Source organism: Patella vulgata, chromosome 9 (genome assembly GCF_932274485.2).
Source record: "Patella vulgata chromosome 9, xgPatVulg1.2, whole genome shotgun sequence".
NCBI lineage: Eukaryota > Metazoa > Mollusca > Gastropoda > Patellidae > Patella > Patella vulgata.
In genome coordinates this window covers 27,163,764-27,186,476 of record NC_065887.2, presented here as the reverse complement: position 1 = coordinate 27,186,476, position 22,713 = coordinate 27,163,764, and the positions used below count along the sequence as shown (strand labels likewise).

The 22,713-nt window shown below is 35.4% G+C and overlaps 1 protein-coding gene across 1 annotated transcript; it reads right to left on the bottom strand.

The window, feature by feature from the left end:
* Nucleotides 1-730: 730 nt before the first annotated feature.
* Nucleotides 731-20,280, bottom strand: LOC126832119 (uncharacterized). Its single transcript, XM_050562813.2, has 19 exons — nucleotides 19,955-20,280; nucleotides 15,472-15,589; nucleotides 14,849-14,976; nucleotides 13,572-13,695; nucleotides 12,626-12,756; nucleotides 11,182-11,299; nucleotides 10,300-10,424; nucleotides 9,120-9,213; nucleotides 8,238-8,353; nucleotides 7,850-7,919; nucleotides 7,294-7,403; nucleotides 6,700-6,835; nucleotides 5,253-5,371; nucleotides 4,565-4,640; nucleotides 4,135-4,256; nucleotides 3,440-3,551; nucleotides 2,749-2,864; nucleotides 2,452-2,517; nucleotides 731-1,767 (listed from the first exon to the last, which is right to left on the bottom strand). The coding sequence occupies exons 1-19, from the start codon at nucleotides 19,995-19,997 to the stop codon at nucleotides 1,712-1,714; spliced, it is 1,980 nt and encodes a 659-aa protein (XP_050418770.1). The 5' UTR covers nucleotides 19,998-20,280; the 3' UTR covers nucleotides 731-1,711.
* Nucleotides 20,281-22,713: the final 2,433 nt, after the last annotated feature.

Sequence of the window (22,713 nt, the reverse complement as noted above, 5' to 3'; positions counted from 1 at the left end):
TATATCAGTCAATATGAAAAGGCAAAACAATTTCGTAATGTCTCATTACTAAGGTATTTTCTTGCATAGTTGCTGCCTGTGAGCTCATACTCCAAGATAAGTTCCCACCCAATACAATAAACCGCTGACTAAAGGGAATTCAATTTTCTTTGAATACGCAGTCGAAATAATAATTAAAACTAAATATCAGTCCAAATAGTTTTTTTTTATTAATGTTGTTATTATTATGAATGAACAGTTGTCAGACCCCAGGAATCCATTACAGAGAGTCATCCGATCAAAGCATGGAATTGAAAATATAAATTATCATTGTTAATATTGTTGTACAAACTGGCATATTTAAAATGGCCTAGTTGGAGGAGAGACGTAGGACATTAAACACCATTTCATATTTAAAATGTCTTTTGTCTTCAAAGTTCCCAGTACTACGCCCTGTGCTTGATTCATTCTTGGGGCATATAATCAAGGAGTTGGTCAGGGCATCGCTAAAACTCTGCGCACTCTTAATCCAAAGTAAAATGACTGAGTTTAATAATAACCACGTTTCAACAATGGCATATTCGGGACCCATAGAATCACTTAATACATTTGATTAAGTTTTAATAAGTTTTAAAATGTTGTTTCTTATATTGTATTTGGGCAGCATCATGTTATGTATAGTAAATTATTGTTTAACAACCAGCCGAGCAGCGAAGACTCAACAGCACTAATAGAAAAAAAAACATCCGAGGTCGTAGAATTCATTTTATTAGAAAAATATGTTGTCGAACATCAAAACATGCACCCCACCCTGCAGCTTAGTTGCTCGACTGTTGTCGTCACTTTAATGTTTTGAAAACATTGACTTTCATTACATGTGATCGATGACAAAGGCAATAACTCTAAAATCAATTGATAAGCGAAGCTGAAATTGGAGAGGATTCATCATCCACAGAACTGGTCCAGAAGTTTGACGGCCCAACAGATGTGGGTAACGACAATGTACGACAGCATTAACACATGTACATACAAAAGAAATAAACCATGGTATAAAAATATGTTAAAGACAAAATAAAGCATTAATGGTAATATCAATATTGTAAGAATTCCAAATTTGAGCAATACAAATGTATGCAAAGCTGAATTTGGAGACGATTCATCATTCATAGAACTGGTCCAGAAGTTTGATGGCCCGACAGACGTGGGTAACGACAATGTACGACAGCATTAACACATGTACATGCATACAAAAGAAATAAACTATGGTATAAAAATATGTTAAAGACAAAATAAAGCAGTACAGGTAATAATATCAATATTGTAAAAATTCCAAATTTGAGCCATAAAAATGTTCCATCTCACAGAGTGATAAACATGATAACCTATCTTTTTAGATCTGGTGGATTGTATATGTTTACAGAATCAAGATTATAACAAGTATTGTAGTATAATATACACACTATAGATATACACGTATACACAAAATATAGATGATATACAATAAAATAAATACTGGTATATAAAGCTCCAGAATTCGAAAACTGTGGTTAAATATATACACAACCAAGAGCACTTATATTAAAAAAGATTATTTAAAAATTACAGCTGTAATAATTTTCGCTATCATTTTCATCCAAGCTAGCATACTGGCTAGCATATTCTACACTTATTAAATTTACGAAAGCTGCAAATAAACAGATATTTTGGACAGACTTCTGCTGTTCTTGTTATTTTAATAAAGTCTGATAACAAATGATGCCACCAGTACTAACATTACACTGGACTCCTCTGCAAAAGGAAAAAAAAGGCATACAATTTAGCTGTTTTGAAACACCAAACATAAAGTATTAATTCAACGAATTATACAACGATGTATACGATTTTCACGTTGATCAATTGCATTCTACCATATATTTGAATCAAGCCAAGTTAATCACAATTCTTTGGAATTTTACAGACTTAGTATACTCACTAAATTAAAGAGAGAGAGAGAGAGAAATGGGGTTTAACGTCCACTCGACACAAACTAGGTCATTTCGGGACTAACATATGGCTTAACTTTATTTACATAATTCGCTTGCGCGTAGGGGTCTTTAGCAGTGGGAGGAAACCGGAGGCCCCGGAGAAAACCCACGAGGTTGGACAGGCGACCCTACTCCTTGCCACGTACAACCGGGGATTCGAAACCACGCCAGTCGACTCAATGACAGACTTTATGATACAGCGCGCGCACGCTAACCATTCAGCCACCCCCCCCCCCCAAAAAAAAAATTAAACAAATATTAAATAAATATCAGAAGATAATGGCTATACCGTAACACCTTTCAATAATTCAGTTTTGGTAAGCTCCTTAATTTATATGGATGAATGTCATCTGAATTCCACCAATCGCAGCCGAACGCGCACTTAAATACTCAAACTAAACCATCTATTTGCCAATAAAATATCTGTATTAAATTGTAAGTGTATTACCTGAAATGGCTGTATTATTTCCTTCAGTGGTTACAACTGTTGTTGTTTCTTCAAAACCACCTTGATCTATAAAATAATTAAACAAATCAGATTTGTTTCTTAAATATATATAAAAAAAAACAATAAAATAAAATGTACCCGTTTATTCCTTACGTTTCATTTGCAACAAAAAAAGCCGTTTTAACGGGGGTAATTTCACATGATATAATATTTTAGAACAATACAATTATTGAATTGAAATAAGGTAGGTTTAAATGTTTGCTGCAAATCAATATTCATATTATACAAATGTATTACCTGGACAGTGAACTTTAACCTGGTTGAGCAAATTGGTTAGAGTTTGGGTCACAGTAGCTGTTTGGTTACAGGTTTGACTAAATGCTGTCGTGCATTTCAGTATTAATTTAAGTGAGCTGAAATGAGTGTCAAATATTAAGTCATGTAATATTTTCAAAATACAAATCTTTTTTATATCACGCGATAAAAAGTCGGATGACTGCACACGTTTACATAGTTTGCGATTCATATAAATCACACTAAAAGTACATTTTGAATATTAATATTATTTTTGTACAAAAAAAACAGTTAGTCACCGGCTACATTCACACAATGAACTGAAGTTTATACACCAATAAAACTATAAATTCGACATGTAACTCAACGGCTGTAGTCATCCTCTAATCTGTTTCTGCTAAGGGATATATAATTATTTAACTGATAAATAGTACCGCTCTGTTTTCAACATAATGAATGTGCACAGTAATTGCAACAAAAGGGAGAATTCGGCGCATTAAAAGATATTAAATTGTTTTTAGAAAGTTCTTAACGCAAACGTAGCTTTTTGAAAGTTCTTATAGTTTGGATAGAACAAAATTGGTAATACAATGAATTTCTATTCTTTTTGCCCTCTGGCACGATCTTGTAAGGATTTTGTAAAAGAAACCAATATTTTAATCCATTTCTATATCGCTAATAATAAACTACATACTTGCACCAGTATGTTTGGTCGGAGATTTTGTCCGTGACCTCGGCAATACCCGAGGGTAGGTTAATCTCCATACAGATTGATGTTTGCTGGCAGCCCGCAAAATTTGGAAACACTACAAATAAATTATGATAAGAAAATTCATGTAGTCATGAACAAAGATTTATATTTATTCAAGAAAATAATAATAATAATACCAACGTTAATAATAAAACAAAACTATGATATAAAAACAATAATTCCCAAAAGTTATACAAAAAAAATGTTCGAATGAAGTCTCTTCGCTGAAAGTTATTGGACTAACATTATAATGTGCTCTATGACCTTATTGAGCTTGCTGTATCATAAGGCCTGTCATTGAGTCAACTGGCGTGGTTTCGAATCCCCGGTTGTACGTGACAAGGAGTAGGGTTGCCTGTCCAACCTCGTGGGTTTTCTCCGGGTCCTCCGGTTTCCTCCCACTGCTAAAGACCCCTACGCGCAAGCGAATTATTGAAATAAAATTAAAACCATATGTTAGTCCCGAAATGACCTAGTTTGTGTCGAGTGGACTTAAACCCCATTTTTCTCTCTCTCTCCTTATTGAGCTGTTATTATTATATTTAGAAAGATTATATATACCTTCTGAACAATATGTCAAAGGAAATGGACGCACGCTAATGTTAAATGTTAATCAAAAAGGTGTAATAATAACATACCTGTACAAGATTGGGTAAACAGAGTTTGAATATCAGTTAAACTATAACTGGCTTTCACTTTACTGGATTCGCCACAGGTGTCTAAAGCTGCAGTAACGCATGTTACAAAGGCCGGAATATTACTTTAAGAAAAATGAGAATGTAAATAAGTATTTTAAAGCTATAGCCCCAAACACATGGTTCAAAAATCGTAATTAAAGCTTTAGTAACAAATTCCGGAATGGTAACATATTATGTTCAAAATGCCGGACTTTTATTGCGACTATTGAGAAGAAAAATCAGGTTTATAGCTACACGAAAGTCTTAATTATATTGTAACATCCAATTATCACATTGAATCATCACTCTTAGAGAACAAATTCCAAAACATTCAGACTGCTGTTATAGGTATGACGAAGGGACAGACATAAATTAATATGTGTTTACTCACGGACATGATTGGATCACGGACCGGTCTGATCCCAACGTGGACAAACATGCTGCTACTCCTGGGCATGGATTTCTAACTGAATAACATAATACCACGATACATTGATCATAATTGTATTATTTCAAAAAAAAAAAACCATGAATTTTATTCACCAACCGAAACTAAACGATGGACCAACAGATGTTATTGTGACACAAAAAACAAACAAACAGACACATGCTAGGTACAATAAGAGGGTTATTCTAAAACTATTTCAAGATGATGCTGGAAATCAAATCTAAGTCTCCAGTCAAAAGTCATTTTTCTGGAAACTGGGTTAATACTGTCCAGTCTGATTATAATTATACTGACATTGTATTCCTTTTTATTTTTCCTTTGCTTATTCCACTATATCTCGGCTTAAATACATGTCGATATCGGGCTTGTGTCCGCTTTTGACGAATTCCTTTTACGTGCATCCCCATGTGTAATCCCATAATCCTCGATTTTCCGTACAAATCGCACCTCTCCCCCCAAATTCTTAAACCTAACCCTGGACCTAGCCCCAATGCTTACCCTAAATAGATATTTTATTCACTATAAATGATGTGAGATCGATAAAAAGGCACAATGACGTTGCCAAACCCCTATCCATTTAAACTTATGAATAATTGGAGGAATTCTATTACTTTTTACATAAAACACTCACCGCCATTACAAATTGTATCAGTCGTTGTCTTTATAGAGGCTGCATCTGCAACGCTATTCCCTCCTAGCTTACAAGGTGTAGGTGCAGCAGATACACAGTTAGATATACCTTTAGCCATTCTAGTAAAACACAATATAAACAGAGAATACTTAGGTACAGGATACAAATTTAAGTCAAAATAAAAAAAAAATACCTGTGTTTACAGTTAACCGACCGACACTATTTTTTTTAGCCGTAATCTATGATCTTAAACCGTTTTCTCATTTCCCAAGCCCTATAAATCGTTATTCCAACAGCGAGATTTCTGTATTATTTTCAAGAACCTTACCCAGTAAGTAAGCTAGAAATGCCAGGAAACAGATAATACGAACCCCAGGAAAACAAAAAATCATAATTTGTTTTAAAATTCCGACCGCCCAACCCTCTTTTTGTGGCCTAGTAACTGTAAACACAGCTATTTTTTGCTTGTCTTAGCACGATTACGGAAAAGATATGAAATAGCGAGACTGGCTTATACGAAAGCATACTTATGATTTCTATATTTCTCTAAGACAGATAAAGATGGCGATTTGAAATCCTAGAAACCAACAGAAATTTTAAATGGCCACAAGTTAGACGGTATATATAATCTTTGGGCCAACGATTCATTCATAAACATATACTTTGGTAAGCCTTGGGGAGCAAGGAATCGTTACATTTGCCTGTCTTTAGCTTGGGATTTCTCATAGAAAAGATCAATTTTATACCTTAAAAACAAAAATAACCAGGCCCGTAGCCAGCTTGCTGGCGCAGGGGGGGGGGGCAGCCCCGGCGATAGGGGGGTCCGGGGGGGGGCTCTCCCCCCGGGAAGCAGGGGTCCGGAAAATTTTGAAAATTGAGCAGCTGTAAACGAGTTTCTAAGCATAGAAATCGACAATTATATGTTCTAAGAACGAACTATTCTGAGCGTTTTTCAAGAAATATATTCAAATCATACATAGGTAATTTATAAATATGGTCGACAACTTTTTGTCAGGGGGGGCAAGATTATTTCCAGGGGGGGGGGGGCCTTGGCTACGGGCCTGAAAATAACGTGATTAAAAACACGTATACATTTTACATTATTAATATAATACTCGAGATAGTAATTTGTGAACAGGAAAGCCAAAATTGACCCCCAATAATTGTCTTGTAGAAATCGTATTCTATTTCCAATATATTGATATTTTCATAGAAAAGATCCATTTTATACGTTAAAATCAAATACGACGTGGATAAAAAAACTTAGTACATTATTGACACAATACTCGGGATAGTAATTTGAACCATGGCAACGCCAATCCCATCTCCCATTGATCTACATTGTTTTGTAGAAATCGTGTTCTATACTGGACATCTAGAGAAAGAGCTTAAACGATTTTCAATATATTGATATTTAATAAATAATAAAAACTGTTTTCTCTCTTACTTGCACCAGTGTTCAGGGTTGCCAACAGCAGAGATTGACTTGAGTGTTACTGGTTCGGGTATTAAAGCAGAGACGCCATTCCGTGTACACGTACCAAATGTCGGACAGGTACCTATGGCTGGGTAGGCACTCAAACCTGTGAAATTAATTAGTAACTATACAGTAAGGGTATAAATATATCTGGAATAAATTACGACTTATAGTTTCAACAGTCTGTTCCTTCTTACTTATTCTTTTTATTTACAAATACGACTCATAACTGTGCAATGATACTTGTGCGAGTTGATCTCAAAAAGGAATATCTGTTCAAAATTGTTCAATTCCGTGCTGATATAATATGAAAAATTGAAAGTTTTTCAGCATATAAACAAGTCAGCTCAACTCATAAGTAATATCGTATACTGGGCCTCTTTTGAATCCAATTGAATTCACGCCGGGAGAGTGTCTATCGTCTATAAATTGTTTTTTCTTTTGTTCTTAATTGGATGTTAAATAATCAATTTTTGAGTACATTTTAGCACGGATTTAGGAATGAAAAGTAATAAATTGTCCGAAAAATGTAAATGATGATTCGCGGCTTCATTAATTTCTTACCAGTGCATATTTGTTGATATAGAGGCATAATTTGCGTAAGTGTCAGATCTCCAACTTTTGGTTTATCTTTACAAGCTGTATTCACACACGTCATAAAACTGTCGATTTGGCTGTTGGGATAAATAAAAGTCTTATAGCTCACAATTTTATGCCAATGAAATAAAATAAATGAATGAAAATATCCAATAAAAAGAATAAACGATAGGAATTTGTGACTAATGTGGGGCGAGAGTAGTAAAATTTACACCGTGACGACACGAAAGTTTGCATGTACTGTAAAACTACCAACCAGACTACAAACAGATTGTTTCCCCAAATCATAACAGATAAATATCAGGTCGAATTTGATCCATGTTTCTCTAATGGAAACTGTAATATAAGTTCACTATTTGAAGTTAATTTTAGATGGGAAGTATGGCGTTTGGTTCCCTATTCTTAGAAATTTGCTTCGTGCAGATACTTTAGTAAACAATACATAAAGTAAATAACATGAATACAAACAAACATGGATGAATTGGTGGCTGGAATTAATCGAAACTATAAAAAATATACATACGAGCAGACTGTGATTAAATCTCGGTTTGCACCGAAAGGGCTTAAACAAGCACTGAGGCCAGGGCAATACTCTGAAATTAGAAATAAGTTGTAAAATGCCATGGATCGTAACCCTAATGTGCTGTAAATATGTCAATCCACTCTATTATATTTTTAAATAATATATTAATTCAGGATATCTGATTGGAATTGGCGAATAGCATTATCCCAATTAAAACCCACTCTATTTATAGAAATATTTTATACTAAAGTTATTTGATACTGAATCAGTCTTTAAAAAAATTGGACTATCTAAGGTAAGGAGCCTTGTGAGCACTTATTTATTTTAATACAATTAAACATATTTTATGAAATAGTTAAACGGTTAGCAAGCAATTTTATTTCAATACCTTGGTATCCAGAACATTGCATCTCCAAAGCAAGTTCAAATTGTTGGGTATCCCCGAACACTGGCACCTGCGTGCACTGATTTCTTTTAAAGCAATTAGACATCTCAAGGGAAACACTTGAAGGATAGAAAGAACAATTGGAAGATACAATAAAAAAATTAAAAAAATTGATATGTACATGTAAATTTTAAAAAAAAACCATGAATGTCTACTCAGTTAACCTCTTTTTTTCGATGTCTTGGCGTTGTACTATTTGGATCGTGGAATAGATAACAATAGGGTTTTGTGTTAGTTTTTGTGTTAGATGGACCGAAACTTCGAGGGTGTTCTCAAGTGTAATTATTTAATACAATGCAACTTTATGGATATCATTCACTAAGTTTATATTTTTGTAGAAGCCTTTATGATCGGAATCATCCCTATATTTATCTATGTACAGTTAAACACCTTATTAGATAGCCAATGCAAATTGTCACATGCGTTATAAAGGCGTTTCGTATACCAGTCAGTAGAGATTTCATGGCGCTAAAAGTGTTTCAAGTATTACAAAACTCGTTTAAAGTAGTTTACACTACCTCCTATTTTCCCGTAGATTTATGGACACGTCTCGTCTTAACACCAGAGATAATCTTGTTCACCCTAAGGTAATTTGACTTCACATTACGGATCTGTAAATACTCGATAACATCGGACCGAAGTTAATCTACGCTTGACAATGATAGGTGGTAACCGAGATGACAATCTGAGTTGATTAGCGATAACCTGACAGTGTACATGTATGTTCATATTGGCATCTTGTACCCAGTTTATAAATATTACCGTATTTCCCATAGCACAGCCAGTTTTATATGTAAAAAATAATAAGTCATGGATAAGACTTACCCACAACATCTATATGTACTCTCATAATCGTCCTGGGAGGTATTTTGACAGCCAGCAGCCATAAACGGCGTGACACATCCCATACAGTTTCCTCCTATATGGAAAAGGTTATAGAATTAACCAAAACACTTGCCATAGTAAAGGTCGGTCAATAAAATATATCTAAGCTATTATCAAGGCCCGGAAAACTTTTGTTGAAATCCAAATCCGGTGCCAAATGTTAGTTTAATATCTATTCATAGCATTCAAATCAATTAGGGATTATTTTGAATATATAGGCTGTCGATTGAACTGGATATACATGTACAATTGATTTAATTTCTTTGTGCTTTCTCTACATCATTACGTCATAATCATAAAGTTTTCTTGAACTCTACCCGGGCCATTAAGCTATGCTTATATTACTGGAAAATATTCTTTCTTTTTAAAACGTTTATAGGAACAATGCAGTTTTAGATCATGTCTCTTATTGTTAAAATCCCATAATTTATTTGCAGGCAGTATACTGAAAACATTCAGTTGATTTCGAAATTTGACATCGTTATGATGTACACCCTTTCCGTATATACAATCAACTAATGGTTATGAGCGCATTGGACGCTTACGGCTAGTCCCCCGGATCACTTGATCTGATATATACGTTTGTTGTTTGAGGTGTCTATGTATATTGTGTCCTGTCCGTAGGTTTTTCTTTATATGTGGTGCGACCTCATGCATTAAAAATGCATTATGTAAGATTCAAATAGAGATCTGATCGTTAAAATAAAAAATGACAAATGAATAAATTGAAATATTCAGTCAAATTACTTTATTCTGAATGAATTTTGAAGTGTGGATAAGAAGTAGCTTAAATAGTTTCGATTGCCGAGTACCATTCTACGATAATAAACTTTGTCTCCATTTTCTTCCTTAACGAAGATATGGCAGACAAGTTCTAAACCTCTTAATATGCCAGCCATCCAGTGACCGAGAATGTTGGTTATGTGAATAAAATATAACATATAACATTTGAAGACAAAAAAAAAACAAAAAAAAAAACAATACCCGTAATAGCTAGATTTAGCTCTTACAGAATGCATCTTTAATAATGAAGATCATCTTTGAAAAATGAGCCAGTCAGAACTCTCTTTAGTGGGTGATATAGTTTATGTCCTTTTCATATTGAGAAATAATTTCATACCTGCTCCACACATTTGGTCAATCATTGGTTTGAGAGCATCTAAGGGTGATGTAGCGTTCGCGGGTATAAAAGTTGGACACTCTTGTGTTAACTGATTATAACATGTAGTTAAGTTCGGCATTGTACTGAAAAATATACATTATTAGTGATAACCATTATAAGTCATAAGTCATGATCAAGGAACATAATATTGGAAAACTTTCTCACCGTCAACAAATTCTAATGGAGACGCCGTTATTACACTTACAAGACGTGTAAGTGATGCTTGTGCTAAGATAGCAAAAAATAAAATCAAGCTCCGTGTTTGACACCGTATAAATAATTAACGTAAGCAACCTTTTCTTTTTAGACAGATATTAGTTTAGATCTTCGAACTGTTGACCAAATTGTGCTACATGGAACTTAATAAAGGATAGATGAGGATCCCCGCATGCTAGGTTGAACGTTTCTTTAATACATTCGGTAGACTAACATCAACAGCTTAAGAAATGAAATGAAATGAAATGGGGTTTAACGTCCTACTGTTCTGCTCCTGACCTGGGCTGATGAAGACGGGCATACGCCATACAGTGTGCTATGAGGGAAATTTTGCCTGCATCACTGACAAGGGGAAACCACGCCGGAAAATCTGAATGAACTTTCCAGGCTAGCGAGCCAGCATCTTACCCACTTAGCCACCAACAGCTTAAGAAACACAAGCAACACCATTATTACCAAAAATCTTATCAAGTACATCTCAGTAGACTGTTTCTCTAACAAAAATATCTTATTTCAGCATCTAAATTACTATCTAATCACTTCCTATTTTTGTTTAAAAATTAAACAAATAATAAATGAGATCACATCTATCAACTCCCAAATAAAATCAAAAATTAAACTTACGAGCAAATCATGGGCGCTAAGTTTTGTATTGCTGACATATCGGTAAAATCGACGGAAAATATATTACGTGAAATGGTACTACACTCCATAGATTTCTGTAGACAACCACCTTGCATGCCTGAAACATTTAAATTGAAGTAAAGTTCCAAATGTGAAGGGGCAGTTAGTATTGTGTGCTTTATTGCATCACTATCACCAGGCTTCTGAAATCTGTGTTTAAAGCAACTAAGTCTCTAACTTAATATTTTCCATATTATTCGAAATTAAAAACACGAATTAGAATTCAATATTGATCAATTTCAATCAATATTGATGTTGTTATCGTGCCGTGAAAGACATGGTTTCGGGTGTTATTTTGTAATGAACAAATTAAATAAAAACACAAATAAAAACATACCCTACAACACAATGTGGAAGTAATTAGTAAAGGCTGATTCACAAACGATAAAATAATAATTTAAAAAAGCGAAAAAAACCCAAACGTGTAGACTGCAGTAAGCCGACGTAAACGACTGTCGTTCAATTTGAACTGTTTACGTATTTTACCGAACATAATTGATTAGAAATTACAATATTATTTTCAAATATTGAATATATATATATCATGTTATAAACATTCATATTACATTAATATGTGTTTTTAGAATCATATTTGTCTATTTTAAGGTTTAAAAAATAGTGCCATACGCCCTTTAATAAAGTATCAAAATGTTTTTCAAATTGAGTGCAACATTCTGTTTGACTGATTTGGGATTGTACATCCACAACTATCCATCCTACACTAACCTGGAGCCTACCCGCATATCATCCTGAGAACTTTCATAATGAATATTAAATACCTGGCTCGGAATAGACCACTTTATCGACATTGTGATTACAGTAACGGTTCAATTTTATTTCAATAATTCGCTTGCGCGTAGGGGTCTTTAGCAGTGGGAGGAAACCGGTGGACCCGGAGAAAACACACGAGGTAGGACAGGCGACCCTCATCCTTGTCGCGTACAAGCGGGGGATCGAATCAACGCCAGTTGACTCAGTAAAAGGCCTTATGATACATCGCGCACGCGCTAACCATTCGGCCATCCAACCCGCATTGGACCAAACACTCAAGCGATCTGACTTGGGCTATACATTTTAAAGTGGTACTTATAACGAAAACTACACACTCAGATCTTTCTTTATCCGGCTTTAATCTTATGGAAATGAAATGAGGTTTAACAGTCCACTATTTTGCAACGACTGGGCTAATGACGACGGATACACACCACACCGTGGGTTATAAGGGAAACTCTGCCCAGAATTTGGAACCTCGGTTTTTCGTCCTACCCGAAGGTTAAAACGTTGTGCCTTGCTAGACCATCCGTCCTTCACCACTATTATCTTACTACAGTGTATTTGCCATAAAAAATCCCTTGGGTTTATACTGTTTAAATCATATTCATACCTGTATCGTTTCCACAAAGTTGTGCAATCAAGGGTCTAACATCATCTAAGCTAGATGTTGCATTCGCGAAAGCTGGATTGGTACATGTAAGTGTTAGTTCACTGTAGCATCCTGTAATCTTACCAAATGCACTGAAAGACATAATATATAGTAATCGTTGATATTCCAACTTGGCTATCTTAGATTTATTTAAACTATCGTTGAACTCTATATATATGCAGCTACTGATATACATTTATAATTAAAATTGGTTCGGACCAGCTCAAAACAAACATACCGAATGTAAAGACCGCTTTCCATGAAATCATACATTAATTTGAATGACAATTATTCTGACATTTTGATATGTTAGAAATAAGGTCTGTTTCAAAGATAATCAGGTTGATATTATTCCCGTAGTGATAAATATCAAGATGTTAACATATTACATTTAAGATTAATGGTGACTTTTGATAGGTGCCAATCTATTCACATTGGTATCTACTTTTCTGTTTTGAACTCAATTTTAATTTTAATATCATAGTATCAAGCGGTGTTGAAACAAATCATAAACCTATACAATTTTAGTATCAGATTGTATTGAAACAGATCATATACCTACACAATTTGGAAAGAAAAATGATATTAACGTATCATGTTCTTAATAATTAAGAACATGATACCTGTTCATATTGAGAAAAATGATATTAACGTATCATGTTCTTAATAATTAAGAACATGATACCTGTTCATATTGAGAGAGAGAGAGAGAGGGGGGGGGGGGGGAGAGAGAGAGATGGGGTGGTTGTTTTAATATCCACAAACTAGGTCATTTCGGGACTAACATTATTATTCAATTTCATTTGGATAATTCACTAGCGTGCATTACCCCCCCCCACCCCACCCACGTTCATATTGCAATTCCCTGTTGATATGCTGAGATTATATCAAACAAGTAGAAACTTACGGGCACATTGTTGAAGAAATACTTTGTAGAGTAGACACATCTGTGAAATTTATGTTAAGTATATCATTTGCAAGCTCGGTTGAATAGTTTGCACACTCTAAAACTTTCTGAAAACAGCTGTTTGCTGCAAGTTGAAAGAAAAATAGTTATGAAATAACGGATCACTAATAAAGCTAATTTAGATATAAAAAACATAGAAAGGTTTATATCTACAAAGCGCATTTAATCCAGGCGTGAGCCTGTTCCTCAATGCCATTCAGATATCCTGAATAAAAATATTCATAAATGGGATACAAGAAATCATTTCACCTGTTTATATCCCCAAAAAAACCCAAAAAAGCATTCTATTCAAAAATTTGATCTGCATGTGTTTCCATTTTCAATTCAGGTTGCCCTGTACTACACTGAGAACTAACCACGTCTTGATCAATTCTTTATTGTCTCTGAAGTCTAACTATAGACACTCTGATTGATACAATAAATAATGCCCAAGTGACATGCCGCCTTAAAAAGATATTAATAATGTAACTATAGAATCCGCGTAATGTCCCTTGTTATACAGGGTGGCCCAGTGATTAAGGCATTGGCCCACTAACCTCAAGGTCAGATGCTCGACCCTGGTGTTGCCTAGAAAGAGTTCATTGAGATTTTCCGGCCTGGCTCCATTTTGTCAGTGATTCAGGGCAGAGGACATATCAAGGAAAGAGCCTAGTGGTTAGGGTGGGACGAAATACCGAGGTCCCGTGTACACGTTGGCATACATGTACAGGAACCCTTGACAGTTGGAATTCAATTGTTGTCGGTTCAAAATGTCCCACAAAACTCCATTTCATCCAATTATTTACTCCTAGTCATAAACCCAAAGTACAACTCAAAATGAGCAGTAGTTTCACCCAAAAATATATTCCAATAAACTTATTAAAAATGAATTTAATGTTGCTAATTATTGTATGTATTTGGTGCAGTATATAACGCGGACACCGATAACTAATAATTATTGCTTTAATATAAATGTTATAATAATGGAGATAAAGTATTTACGTCCAACCAAGAATAAAGTACAGTATAACAATCCCTGGCAATTAGTTTCCAGAAATGGTTCATATTAGGAATATCTTCTTGTATGGGATTCAAGAGGCTATAGAGTGATAAACATACATCCTATTCCATCAGCCAGTTTCGCAGCCACCAATAATGATTTTACTCAACCAACTAAAGGTTGGGCAGACTGGTAATAATATGAGTCGTATGTTGCCAGCATAAAAACAATTACTTACATATTCCACAACCCATAACTGTGGTGTTTATTGTCGTTTTAATCTGGGTAAATTCTGGGGGTACAGCAGTTCCTAGAGGACAGTCAGCTGCGTCAGTATCTAAACAGATCGTGGCCGTTGTCGCTGCTCTGTAAAAATAATTGATATCTGAACATTACATTATCGGAAATAGAAGGGCAAAACAAATTTTAAATGCTTTTCGAGAAACGTCGGATAATGGATAGTAAAGCATGTATAAAAGCCCCTTTAAGTCTAAAGCAGAAAGCATGAATAAAATGGGGTTAGACGTCCTACTTTTCTGTACCGAAATGGCCAATGAATTCTGACATAAGCCATACAATGTGCTATAAAGGAAACAATACAAATGCAATAGAGAGGCGATGGTTCCTAGCACTAACAGGGTGACAAATCCACAGTTAAATTGGTGGAAGAAATAGAATCATTGTGAACAGTAGAATCGAATCTATACACAGAGAAATACACATTAAAGGATTAAATATTAAATGTGTACGTTTTAGAACTAATACAAGCATTCATCCAATATAAAAAGGGTGAATATGAATTGAAATGAATCGCCACACTGAATAATGTAAATCTATAATCAATGTTGTGGTAAAACGCACCCACAGATCTGCTGTTGCGTCAATGGTGGATTACTGCTACCTGTTGCAGTAACATACTGTTGTTGGCAGTTGTTGTAATTAGTATAACATCCATCACATGACAAAACCAGTAGTATCACTGAAATGTACATACAACGGATAGTGAAACAGTGTTATTTATATTAACCGTTGCAATTAGTATAACATCAATCACGTGATAAATACCAGTAGTATCTCCGATAGTGAAATAGTGTTGATGATAGTTGTTGATAGTACAACACCCATCACATGACAAAACAGAAAGTTTCACTGACATAAATGCATTTACAACGAATAGAGTGTTTAATGTCCACCTCAACAATAGCTAGGTCATTTCGGGACTAACATAATGCGCGTAGGAGGACTTGGAGGAAACCAGAGGACTTGGAGAAAACCCACAAGGTTGGAGAAGAGCGAGCTATCGATGGGCATTAAGAGCTTAAAAACTTACCGAGTTGGACGGGTTAGTGCAGGGGCGGGGGTGGGGGTGGGGATCACGCCTCCCCCTCCCTTTTCTGTTGCAATGTTTTTGTTGGCGTCGGGTGCTAGTGCTTGGGGGAGGGGGGGGTATGCCTTCACACTCAACAGGCTAATAAAGTAGGGACGGAAATTGTACACGGTCTACTCTTATTTTAAGGGGGAACAGCAATTAGAATGTCACAAACTATTTAAGTGCACTTTTAATCCTCTTTACTTCTCGGAAAAATTGTAAGAGAACAACAATCTAGTTTGCATCCCCTCCCCTTCCCTTTTCTAAGATTCTGTATTCGCACCTGCAAATTATTTATTTAACGACTATTTATTTTGCTGAAACTACGTGAGAGCACTGACGTGTGAAACCATAATTTACAATGATAAGAAGAAGTACTTATTATTGTTATTACATACCTTTTACTGTATAGCGTGATCCCAAGAATACAATATATCAAGGTCATATAATGTCGCAATTCTATTTAAGAGTACAATTCAATTCAATTTAACCACCCAAACGTGTAGTGAGTATATAGTTTATTGCAAACCAGGGTTTGTAAGCTATAAGGTAACATATACTGTTCCAGAAACATGAACCCTTAAAGTAACAAGTAACAATGCGTGCACACTTAAAGATATCTTGTGTGTGTTTTGGGTTTTTTGGGGGTTTTTTTTGTTGTTGTTTTATTTTTATTTTTATTTATTTATTTATTTTTTTTTGGGGGGGGGGGGTATGAACGGTATTGAAAGATTTTTGGACACTCTATTTCATTTCATTCCCTATAAGAAATATAACTTGTATTTAAATTGCTAGGAATTCATAGCTTAAATCGCGTCCATTTGAAACGTTCAAATAAATTCGGTATATCATAAGTTTTTCAACAATGGCGCGTAGAGAAATGGATTATTTTTAGAAACTGTGTTGTGACAAGGTAACAAAATACATTTTTTTTTCATATTTAATATATAGAAATCTGATATTATATAATAATACATGTATGAAACAATAAACAAAATGTTAATACCAAATGGAGACGTTTAAATTGAATAGTTATACATAACAGATTTCTGTTGTTTCCAATTTATACCTTCGTATGTTTGTAAATGGGTTTAGACAAGTAGCCACCACATTTTTAGAATTTGTAGATTGGCGTCTTTTTATAGTTCAGTCTATTTAAGGGAACAGTACCCTTTGCTAGAACTGCGTTTAAGTTTGAAATAGTGGGAAATTATTGGAATAGTCAGCGAAACATGTGAAATCTGAAAGTTTAAATAATCTGCGAAGAGAACAACATAGTTTCAGATAGTATAGAATTAGGGAAAGGTTTCTTTCATATGTCGAAAGGATGTCAAATGTTGCGAAATTCCCCATCATTTATGTACTGTTATTCTTTTCAGAGATTCACCTTTCGCAATGTTTTAGTTTGCAAGGGATTCAACATCCATCAAATTGCGATCTTACAAATGTGACTTTAGGTTAATGGGATGGACTTGGAGCGAAATAGATTGGTAAAAAGGAAAAAAAGAAGCTGCGTACTATCGCGCATGATTGATTACATACAATGTGGTCTTACAACTGTAACTAAAGTAAATGGGATGAGTTTGTAGCGAAAACAAAAAAGCTGCGTGCTATCACGCATGACTGATTACATACAATTGGAAAGGACAACAATAAATGCCTGTTATTTCACGTAAAGATATTTAATTTCATAATTCAAAAACATACCTGACAATAAGCTCTAGTCGTGGCTTTCATAACAGCAAATCGCGTGTTTATAGTTTGCAAGATCATAATTTCGCAATGTTTATACATTCCACCAAGTTACATTTAGAACAAACAAGTCGCCATAAATCAAAACCATATTATTAACCAAATTATATTTATTGATTTATTTAACATTCTGTTGTCTGTTTTACACCTTGAACACATGCCGCCATTTTAAGTGAGAAACTCACATTTTACAATTACAGGCAAAAATCTTGTCGACACTTAAAATTGGACATATAAAACTCTAGGCAACAATCTATTTTGCATCCCTTTCCCTTTTCTAAGATCCCGTATCCGCACCTGCAAATTATTAATTTAGCGACTATTTATTTTTGTTACATGGACTGGAATAGTGTCAGGTTTATCCTAATTGATTATTTTGCTGAAACTATGTGAGAGCACTGACGTGTGAAACCATAATTTACAATGATAAGAAGAAGTACTTATTATTGTTATTACATACCTTTTACCGTATAGCGTGATCCCAAGAATACAATATATCAAGGCCATAATGTCGCAATTCCATTTAAGAGTACAATTCAATTCAATTTACCCACCCAAATGTGCAGTGTGTATATAGTTTATTGCAAACCAGGGTTTGTAAGCTATAAAGGTAACATGTACTGTTAGAGAAACGATACATGAATCCTTAAAGTAACTATGCGTGAAGACTTAATACATATCTCGAGTCTTTGGAAAAAGCAACAGTATAATAATACCGTGCTTTAGGGCTTGGCTTGGGTCAAGGACACCGATTTATTTTTCAATCTTCGAGAGTATAACACTTGACACTCTTTGAACAATACATTTGTGTAAACTCATTTTATAGTGAATTGCGCAATACGTTTAAATGTTGTGACACCAAACGTCAATATCGATCAATGACGGTGAATAAACCATCAATGCCCAAACGTACTAGATACACTGCTTGGTTACAAAACCACGAATAATATTTAATAAAATACAATGTCAGAGAAATACAATCAAATAACAAACGGTCTTCTCAACAACATTTGCAGATAATCGGAGTCCTCCGAGAAACAACCTAAAATAAATTTGAAGGGCATTTCTATTTGCTATAATTGGTTTAACAATGTTTAATATTATCATCAATGTCATCAAGCTTCATCTATTGGATTAATAACTTAGTATGTTCAGTATTGCATGGATTGATCATCGTCTCATAAGGAAAACCCGTATCTTTGGGATGTAAATTGTGTAGTTGTACCCCGTGTTACACAATTTGGACAAATATCAATGTACAATTTAATTACCAAAGCCTTGAAACGAAATGGAGTTTATCATGCTTCTGTTCTTCACCAAAAGTGTACCAATAGAGAAATTTAGACAGGAAAGAGGCGTTTCCGTGTACTCTTTGTCAAGTTCAAGCTGTCAATGGTTTTTTACGTGCACATCTACATTGAATGAAACCTTGGTTTTACTCTCATCCGAACTAGTAACAGATGCTCATTGCTATGCTCCCCCATCTGTTTTTCTGACACTATTTATTCAATAAATATTTACATATTATAAAAGTACACTATATGATTGTGGGATTTGAAAACACGCCGGGGCTTATATAAATTCATCTCCCCAGGAATATAATAAAGTACATTGTATAAGATTGTAATTATAAATAATATACTGGAATAAAATTACAAGGCAAATGCGTTTTTTCTCATTTAATTGATCAAAAAGTTATATTGGATATAATATAAATTAGTTAAAATATAGAATGTAGTAGAAATGTAGCGTGGTTGGCGAAACGATTTTATGATGTTCACAGTACGGAAAGAGTATGCGAAAATCGAGTTGTGGAAAGAGGAGAAAGGAACTAGTATCGGAATGGGAGGTATACTTTCGATGACCTCCACTACACGAAGATCTGACCAGTTGTAGTGGGGGGTCGCGCCAGGGGCCATACGAGCGGCTTTTGGCCTAAGACGTCGTACATGTGATTAACCAATTATCGTTGATGTTTCTAGTAGGATACCCACAGTTCCGTGCATCACACGTCAAGAACTCACTGTAACAGACCATTTCTTAAAGATATCATAAATGAGGGTGCCTGAGCAGTGGATTCACATGCCACCCGGTGACTGAATAGGTATCATTCGAGAATTCTGATCAGTGGTGGATCATGCTGACAAGAGAAGGTCGGATTTTTATTAGCAACATACTTGAGGTTGTGAATGTGAACCACGTTAGTAAAAGTACAAAACTTACCTGCGGCGGCATAATACGCCGCTGGTTTGGTTATATACATCATCTTGTATAATCTGTAGTTTACCTGTCGATAAATATTCCTTAATGGTAGTAATGAATGTGATTACGGCGCGATCAATAATTATAGTCACTGTGTAAACTTGAAACCGATGACAACTAATTTATATAGCTGCGTCATTATCGTACGCTCGAATGAAATTACGGTCGAACTGAATGTGGCTTTCATAGGATAACGGGCCCGCAGTGGACCGATTGGCTGTGTCAATCCCTGTCGACATACAGATAAAGTCCTTTGTCCTCAAGCACAATATACATAGAGGATATTTGTCGTTTTAGAGTGAATAACATATTTTATTTCATCGAATGCGTAGCATGAGTGGAAATATAAACGTTTTCTTGCTTAGAGATGAAATAAAACATGTTATTCACGACAAAACGACAAAATAAATGTTCTATTTATTTTATGATTTTACAATCATTTTAGGTAAAACCAACATGGACTACTGCTAGCCAGTGGAATAACACTTTTATTTCACTGATAAAACGCGGTATTCCACTACTGATCATACAATAAATATACATACACACGCACAAATACAAACACACCCACATACACCGAACGGTAGAGTGGTTCAGGGTCAGAAGAAAATCCAACCGACAAACAATATTTGGGGTTTATTTTAAAGGAGAATGCTATAGTAAAACTTTAATTCTATCATTTACTTAGTCCATTGTGTAAAGCATTTCAGATTTTTTTTTTTTTTTTTTAAAGTTTTAGTAACAAATAACGTTAAAAAACACTTTCAGATTTCCGCAATTACGGAAACCTCCGACAATTAATGAGCTGAAGCTACATCACGTGACATGACGTAAGAGTGGACACTCCTATTGCAGTCGATTTCAATGTGGCATCGGCAGAAAGTGACAGCTTGTCAGGAATGTTCTTCCCTATCAATACGAGCCAGTTAGAAATGCGAGGAACAACGGTGACGATGATGGTTCGGAACATTCTACCATTTCTAGCCACGAAGAATGATAAATAGGTACTAAAAACAGCGTAGGCTACACACCCTTTCTTATCATCAGTCCTTCAAGAGAGAGAGAAATTGGGTTTAACGTCCACTCGACACAAACTAGGTCATTTCTGGACTAACATATGGTTTAATTTTATTTCAATAATTCGCTTGCGCGTAGGGTATCTTTAGCAGTGGGAGAAAACCGGAGGACCTGGAGAAAACCCACGAGGTTGGACAGACGACCCTACTCCTTATCACGTACAACCGAGATCAGTCCTTCGATTCTCGATAAGTTTTCGCTTCATTTAGGCCCTATTGATGTTCACGCTTCATCGCAGAAAATATGTCAGAGAAAAACTATAATTTACGGTATTATATGACCTACACTAGCTACGGGAACGTAGCTAAAACGGGGCCCTAGACTAGCTACGAGAACGTAGCTAAACACGGGGCACATCACAGTACTATCATCGGATTCGGAGAAGGTCCCTTTTGCTGAAAAATCTTTTTTATCACTATCAGTATCACGCTCATTTCTTACATCTAGGCTTATCTATGATCGACTGCAAAATCATCGACATAGGCCTACACCTACCATTGACGCGGAAGACGCTTGGAAAAGAGGATATTGATTTACATTAGTATTTAGGCTAGGCCTCTACTTTAGTCTAGCTGTGTTGTTTACATTTCGTTGCTCTGGTTACATCAGTCATTTCTATTGTTAGATTTCGAAAGCGTGTCGGTTTCGCCATAGAATGCACAGTTTTAACATAAAAAGAAAACATAACTGTTATATCTTGATTTTGAGATTAAGTCTGAATATCGAAAAACGAGTAGCTCGATTTTCGAAATCGATTTTCTGCTTTTTTTTTAGATTCAAGTCTGAATATCGAAAACCGAGTAGCTCGTATCAATAAACAATGAGAAACTGCAGTTTTTATGCGAATTCAATCCTCGGGCATCCTCATTTATGATATCTTTATGAAACGGTCTGTTACGGAGAGGCCTTGGCGTGCGATGCACGGAACTGTGGATCCTACTAGAAACATCAACGATGATTGGTTAATCGAATATCTGACGTTATAGGGCCAAAAGCCTCTCGTATGACCCCTGACGCGACCTCCCACTACAACTGGTAAGATCATCGTGTAGTAAAGGTCACGGAAAGTATAAAAACGAAACGAAATATAGATCTATATTTAAATTAGATTGCTTTTCTCGGTATCTGTTGCAGAAATGTATCGTTTCAAGCCCCTTCTATAGATGGCGGCTGATAGTTTTGTTCGTTTGATGTGAAGATGCAGACTATCGTTGTTTGGTGGCAGGCATATATCAGAAATAATTCCATACCGGAAACAGTTGTATCGTACATTATCTACCAGGCCCGTAGGTGGCAAAGGCTTCTGGGTGCGCCGATGGAGATTCTGGGAGTGCCGACGTACCTACACTTGACGACCCACGGCGACGAACGGTACCGTGGATACCCTCCCTTCGGAGAAGTGTCTAGGGTGCTCTACCCCCAGAAAATTTTGGAAAATAGGGTTTACACGGAAAATGATGGAAAATTTTAATTTTGAGGCTGAATTTGCGATATTGACGTCCCCCTTGACCCCCCCCCCCCCCCCGACGCTAGCTACGGGCCTAAGTCTGCGTTTATATCATCTTTCCGCCCATACATATCACAAACAAACATTTACATATCTTGAATAGTAACGTCCGACACAACCCATTGTTGACCTAATG

Coding starts and splice junctions, on each gene's coding strand:
- LOC126832119 (XM_050562813.2), bottom strand. CDS start 19,997: ATGATGTATATAACCAAACCAGCGGCGTATTATGCCGCCGCAG. Junction 13,696..14,848: donor AGTTATGGGTTGTGGAATAT/GTAAGTAATTGT, acceptor TTCAACTTGCAG/CAAACAGCTGTTTTCAGAAA. Junction 1,768..2,451: donor AAATAATACAGCCATTTCAG/GTAATACACTTA, acceptor TTCCTTTTGCAG/AGGAGTCCAGTGTAATGTTA.